We start from the raw sequence: 7,247 nt of genomic DNA on the forward strand, positions 1-7,247 counted from the left end.
TAACACTGAGAAGTGAAATTTCAAAGTTATCACAAAGAACAACTAATTCCTTGCTACCTCTGGGGAAACTGCTGGCAGTACTTGTAGCTACTCAAAAACATCATTTGGGGGGCGCCTGGGTGGCTCAGTAGGTTAAGCGGCTGCCTTCGGCTCAGGTCATGATCCCACCGTCCTGGATGGAGCCCCCCATCCGGCTCCCTGCTCAGCAGAGAGCCTGCTTCTCCCACTCCCTCTCCCTACTTGTGATCTCTCTGTCAAATAAATAAATAAAATCTTAAACAAACAAACAAACAAACAACCATTTGGAATGAGACCAAATAAGTTCAAGTCTTAGCCTAGAGCTAGTGGTAGGACCTTGCAGGACCTACAGATTCCAACTCAAGCCCTTATTGAAGTGAGGGATAATGCGTGCCCTGGCAAAATAAAGATAATCCATATTAAAATACTCTTTAAAATTCCATTTTAAAACACATAGAGTACTTTAGTACTTTGTAAACTTTAAAACACCTTGTTTTCATAACGAATTATTTCACCTGATTTTTACACTAACTCTATAAAATATTCTTACTTCCAATGCATAAACAAGGAAATAGATTAATCCCAGTTAAGAGATTTGCTCCGTATCACAGAACCAGTAAACAGCACCATGGAACCCGGGTCTCTGCCCTGAATTAACATCCATTCACCTACCATATGACTTTTACCTAAAAAGTTTAATAAGTTAAATAAGTTTTAAAAAAGTTAAATAAGCAGTGAAATGTTTTACAAATTAAGGCAAAGATGTTTCAAACATATATATTCCAAGTAAACAAAATGTTAATTTTTTACAGATGTCTAATAGTCATGGAAATGAAAACTGAGTATACCCAGCTGAGTTTCAAGATGCATGCATACAATTAAAACTAAATCATATGCACTTTAGTAAAATACTATAACAGTCAATGCTTCAAACACCACTACACGATTTTCCCGTGGCCTCCCTGGCCCCCGCCGTGCTCCTTGAGGCGGTGAATCCAAGCAAAGTTTGAGAAAACATTGTTCTAGTAAGTTTTTCCAGTGCTTTCCATCTAAGAATAGAACAGAATGGCCTCTTGGATATGCCCTTGTTTTCCCTGCTACATTATTAATAACACTTGTCCTCGCCTCCCATACTATCCTATACTTCAATTACTATCCTCTAACAAAGAGAACAGGATGGTTATTTCTATTCAGAGATTATGCCTGAAGATCAATAATTCTAACTGTATTCAAAACAGTGGCTATGTTCTCGAAAACGGGGTTTTTTTTTCCCCCTTAATTGAAATTACTGGTCTTCTCTTTAACTTGTCCGGAAAGCATGCACGGGCCACAACAACCATTAAGGTAACTGTGACGAGCAAGAAACGGGTCGCAGACGGTGGGACGGCGAGCTCTCCTTCCCAGATCAGCTACAACTCAACACCAAGACCTGCCTCCGAACCCGTCACGAGGCGGGTGGGAGCGGGGGGCGCGGTCCTAGGGAGATTGGGTTCCCGACCTACAGCAGGTCGCATTGTGCCAAGAAAGCAGGCTGAGTCGAGGAAGCAGCCTCAGCTTCGGCGTCCGCAGGTAGTAGACCCCGCGCGCCTCGGCTTCTGCTAAGGAGGGATAAACCCGCGCTCGCAGGCGGGGAGGCTCGAGAAGCAAAGGCGGCCTAGAGCGCGGCAGGAAATCACTGGGAAATGGGGACAGCTCCCTTCTTCCCCTCAGGAGCCAGGGCCCAGGGCCAAAGGCCAGCTTGGGTCACCGGGCGCGGTCCCCGCAGCCCGGCGAGCGCCGCGGGAGAAGGGAGGGTGGGGGCCGGCAGCCTCGCCCTCCGCCGCCGCAGCCCAGCCTGGCCTGGTCAGCCCCGCGCGCCCACCGCCCACCCGGCCCCGGGCGCCCCAGACATCCATCCCCGCCAACGTCTGCGGCCCCGCGCCTCCTTCCCCCCACTTACTTTCTGGGAGTCCATGGCCAGGGGCTAGACCCGTTGGGCCCGAAACCGCGTCGAAGAATCGTGCGGCGAGGCGGACGGAAATCGGGCACGCCAACACGGTCCCCACGGACCCCGCTCTCCTCCACCGCCGCCTCAGCTTCAAGCTCAGCCTCAGCCTGCAGCGGCGCCGCCCGGCCCCGCCCGGTCCGCGCCCAGCCAGAGCGCGCGCCACCGTCGCGCCGCGGTTGCCCGGGTGAAAGGGCGGCCCGCAGGAGGGAGGGCGCCCGGAGCACCGTGCGCATGCGCACTGCCGCGAGACGGGATGGGGCGGAGGGTGGCCAGGGCTGGGTAGGAGGGGCAGTGCTAACCTCCTAGAGCCGCGGGTCCACAGACCGAGGCTTTCCTTCCTTCCCGCATCCTTTTCCCCCCAGCACGCGCTCTCTCTGCAGGTCTTGGCATGGACCACTGGGTATCCAGCAGCCGGGCCCGTGGGGTGGGCAGGGGAAGGAAAGCTCTGACCCTCGAGAGAGCCCCCTCTCCGCCCTGCACGCATCTGAAGCACCCCCGACACTGGCTGTCCAGGAGCAGCCAGGCTAGACCAGGCCCGCTGTCTGGTGACAAGGAAAGGGCTGGGATGGAGGATGTAGTGGAAGCATGGGAAAGGCCTGTAGGGACATTGGCAGAAACCTCGGTAGACCGTGGAGCCTAGTAGACCTTCCCCAGAGAGCCCTCCTGGGGATCGCGCTGTGATTCTGGCCAAGTCACTCTCCCTGGGCCTATTTCGTCTTCCTTAAAATAAGAGCAGTAATGCTGACTTTGCAGAGCAGAGCATTGTTAGGATAAAATAACGTATTTGAAGTGCCCGGTACATAATTAATGGCCAGTAAGTTACAGTTGTTGGTGGGGGGCTAGAACCTGTTCAGTCTGGCCTGAAGGGACCATGAAAACTATAGAAACTTAGGGGAGGTAGGCTTGAAAAGGTTCTTCCTCAAGCAGAAAGGCCTCAGTCCACCATTTGGATGACTCCGGAGAGGCTCAGAAGAGTTCCAACCAGGCAATCACCCACGATGAATGAACACAAGGAAAATAATATATACTGAGCACCTATTAGGTACCAGTTCTCTGAACTGGGAATTCAGCTGTGACAGGGCCCTGCTCTTACAGTCTAGTATAGGAGGCAGAAGAAAAAAAGTGTCTATCTATCTATATAGTAAACTAATGTAAATACACACAGTGGTAGGGGCACTATAATATATATATATATTTGCATATATGTGTGTGTATATATATGTATGTATGTAGATATATGGCAGTTAGAGGCACTATAAAGAAAAATTACATGGGGTAAATGGACTCGGAGAATTGTGAGGGCTTCATTTTCCATAAGAAGGTCAGGGAAGGCCTCCAAAGAGACCTTACTGAACTGAGAGAATGAGGCATACAAAGATCTGGGGAAGAGCATTCTAGATAGAAGGAACAGCAAATGCAAAGACCCCAAGAGGGCATGAGCTCTATTTAAGAAATCAGCATTTATCCTACAAGTCTGTAATTGTCTCTATACTGTGACTTCCATGAGGGTCAAAATTTCTTTTCCTCATACCTGTATCCCCAGCACAGGGCCTGCCATCTATGCACTCAATAAATCCTTTTTTTTTTTTTTTGTACTGGACAGACATGTACAAGAAACAGAACAAAGGGCACAAAAGGAAAACAGGGACTTGGTTCAAGCTGGGTGGACAGTGCTTGAAGGCCAGGGTCCAGGGTGTGCCTATATGCACAGTTTTGCTCCTGCAGCTGAAAGGAGTAATGGCATGCAAACTTGCAGAGAGCTGTCTCTTGGTATCAAGGGAAAGGAGCCTCCTATCCAAGCCACCCTGATTCCATGCGGAGCGGTGGACAGCCAAGCACCAGCCTCTAGGGCAGGCCTGCAAGCATGGAGGCCCTTCTCCACACTGGGTACTCACTGCAGCTGAGTCAGGGAGAAATGCAGCCTAGGGACTGCAGAACATTAGAGGTCAAACCGCATGACTGAGTGCCCGAGCCCTGTCCCTACCTTCTGCTATGGGACACATCACTAAGGGGAAGAAATGGTATTTAGGGCTGTCCCCAGTTCTCTTGCTGCAAGGACTTTACTTCAGAGAGAAACCCCTGCACACTTTATGACTGATAGGTATAACCACAGGAGGAGATAGAAAGAGGCTTTGGAGACAGTAAGTCGCCGCTGAAATGTGATCGCCAGAATACTGTCACAGGTCACTTCCCAGGAGCTCACTCCTGGCTTCTTGCCTCCTTACTCATCCAGCTCTTTCCCTGCAGCCCAGCCAGGAGCCTACAGCTTTGGACAAGTGCTCTGCCCCATTTGACTTCTGCCCTTGCGTGATCTCTCTTTCTTCAGGCAGGCTGACTTCCCTGGCCAGCTCACCCAGGCCTTCTGCTTGCCCTGGTTGCTCTCTCTTCTGGCTGTGATTTCTGTCTTTCCCCACCTATCCACACTCTCTGGCGGCAGTGCTCACCTGGCTGGGCTCTCAGTCAACACCCCCCCCCCCCACTCCTGCTGCTATGCCTTTTCTGTACTTAACTTTTCACCGCCAAATCAGTTTGGAAATTTTCAGAAGTAGCTTTACTAATAAAGCAAAGCCACTGTTCTCAAATGTAATCCCCAGGCCAGCTGCATCAGCACCACCTGGGAACTTGCTAGAAGGGCAAATTTTCAACCTTCATCCCCAGACTAACTAAATCGGAATCTCTGGCAGGAAGGTCCAGAAAAACTGTGTTTTGACAAATCCTCCAAGTGACTGATGCACACTAGAGCTTCAGAACCAATGAACTAAGAGAAAGCAAATTGTTTAAAAAAAAAATAAAAATAAAAAAAGACAAGCAACTACAGAGGCATTAAAAGCAATGTTCTAACCCTTAGGTTTCTAATTCTGAGATAGAAATCTACTCATAGGTATTTATTTTATGGCGGTTCCTGGGCCTCCAGGAATGTCTTTCCGAGGGAACATCAAGCTAGAATAAGCTCAGGATTGGCACTGCTGATATGAAGAGTCTGGCAAAATTGTCTCTTTCAGAACCAGGTTCTCTCTCCTCTCTTGCCAGGTGTTACTCCCGCACCATAAACACCCTCAGAAATTCTGGGCTGCCCCCATCTCTTGGGAGAGAACATTCCTTCCCTTAAGTATCGCCAACACTGTTCCCCTTTGGGAGTAGGTGTAGGGCCACAGGCCTGGAGTCAGCAGTCTGAATTTAAATCCTGACCCTGGCGCCTACCAGCAGTGTAGCCTGCAGTGGGTCTTTCCTCTAGATCAGCCTCAATTTCCTCATCCGGAGCAGTGATCATGATCACAGTCATTCCCAGTTTTGGTGGTTGTGAGGATTAAGGAGATTACATATGCAAAGCGCTGAGCTTAGTACACATTTAACGAATGATAGCTGTTACTATTATTACTCCCTCGTACATCATATCCTCCTGTGTCACCCTTGGATGGCCTTTATCACCGCTTGGTCTTTGGGGGCTTAGAAGTCCTACTGTCACCCCAACTCCCATTTTCATTGTTATCTTGGTTTCTCTGAAGCATAATCACTGGCCAGATACTGCTCTTTGTTGAAGCCCTAGATCTCCACCTATTTCTCCCTGGTAATATCGGGCCTGATCTCAGCATACACCACCTCACCCAGGAAAACCATGGGTTTCTCTATGCCTCAGTGTCTTCCATTGTGAACGAGGCATCATAACAATACCACCTGTGGGGGGTTTGAGTTGATGAAACAAGATAATTCATACTAAGAGTTTAGCAGTCCCTGTCATGTAGGAAGTATTCAAAAAATATTAGCTATCCTCTCTTCCCAATCTTAGAAACCTAATTCTTCTTTTTCCCTGCCTCCTTCTCACTAAAACAGACTCAACCGAAAGTTCTGGAAGCCCCTTGAACTCCGAGTACTAATTTCTGATCCTAGGAACTCCTTTTAGACATTTATGCTCTCCTGGGAAGAAAAGGATGATCCTGGTCTGCTGTGGTCTAGCTCCGTAGTTGGAGAGCTCTAAGCAAAATGGGCAGCAATCAGTGCACACCAACATGACAGAGGGCCTGGAAACTGTGAGACGAGACACAATGAAAAGTGCCTATGAGTATTTAGCCTGGAAAGGAAAAGTTTCTCATGTCAGAGAGGACGTGATCATTGGCTTCAAATCTCTCTAGGGCTGTGGTGTGGAAGAGGCCAGTGACTTGTTCTCTAATATCCTACCAATAGAATTAGACCCGATGAGTGGAAGCTACTAGAAGATGCATTTCTGGTCAACAAAAAGTCCAACTTCCTAACAGCCATACAGAGCTGGAATGGACTTTGGTGGCGGGTCCCTGTCCGTGGAGGTGTCCAAGCAGGGGCTAAGCATGTGCCTGGCAGAGCTTTCCTAGGGGATCAGGCAGTGGAAGGGTAGATGGCAGAGATCACTTTTAACATCTTTCTGAACCCTGAGGTTCTGTCATGCTGCAAACTCGAAGCCAGTAATGATTCGTTCCCTTTCTGACTCAGCTTTGCAATTGTACTCACCTCTGGAATGTGCTCTGTATCCCTTCTCCCCACCCCCACTCTCATACGCTCCATTGTAAGAGGCCCCTCTCCTTCCTGGGATAGGGCATGAAAGGGGCAGTTAACTGAACTGTAGCCATTATGATGTTGCTATGTCACAATACCTTCTCCGTGCGTGATGGCTTGCTTTCTGCTAGGCACCGGAGACACCAGGTAAGTGAAGTCTGGAAGACACAGATGTTTCCATCGCAGCCTGCCTTGGCTCTCGAAACGCCTCTGGACTCCTCTTGTTCAGAGAATGACCAAGCACAAAGCAAATGTTTCTGCCTGTTGATCTCTCCATTGTGAAAGGATGCTGCCCACACCCTACCACCCCTGCCTGGCTCTCTAACACAGTAACAGGCTCACTGTTCCTAGTGAGAACATTACTCAGCAGCCCCTCTCCCTCTGCATATACTTGGAGAATGGTGTGGGCCAGAATGAGACGGAGAGATTGATAAAGGGTGCTGGTGAATTGAGCACCCAGATTCTGATGCCAGACTGAGTCCACATGCCGAGTCTACCACTTTCCCACTGTGTGGCCTTGGGCGATCCAGTAACCTCTTTACCTCAGTGGTCTTATTTATAAAATGAGAGTATTAGTAATACCCACTTGAAGGGGGTTGTCAGGAAGATAAATGACAGTGTATGTAAAGTGCTTACCTAGAATCATGTCTGATTTATGTCAAGTATATAATATATGGTAGCTCTCCATTATTTATTTTTATTTTTATTTTTTGAG

The 7,247-nt window shown here is 48.9% G+C and overlaps 1 protein-coding gene across 5 annotated transcripts in view; it reads right to left on the reverse strand.

Moving 5' to 3' along the window:
- The window catches only part of FSD1L (fibronectin type III and SPRY domain containing 1 like), a 73,640-nt gene extending 67,074 nt beyond the window's left edge, over positions 1-6,566 (reverse strand). For 2 of the 5 annotated variants that reach the window (XM_059141871.1, XM_059141870.1), the window contains exon 1: positions 6,488-6,566. In XM_059141871.1, the coding sequence (XP_058997854.1) occupies positions 6,488-6,541 (54 nt within the window). In that variant the 5' untranslated portion in view covers positions 6,542-6,566. Of the gene's footprint in view, positions 1-1,957; positions 2,254-6,487 lie in introns of those variants that run through there. The other 3 variants (XM_059141873.1, XM_059141872.1, XM_059141874.1) reach the window with 3 other exon arrangements.
- Positions 6,567-7,247: the final 681 nt, after the last annotated feature.

This window comes from Mustela lutreola, chromosome 12 (genome assembly GCF_030435805.1).
Source record: "Mustela lutreola isolate mMusLut2 chromosome 12, mMusLut2.pri, whole genome shotgun sequence".
In the NCBI taxonomy this organism is placed as follows: domain Eukaryota; kingdom Metazoa; phylum Chordata; class Mammalia; order Carnivora; family Mustelidae; genus Mustela; species Mustela lutreola.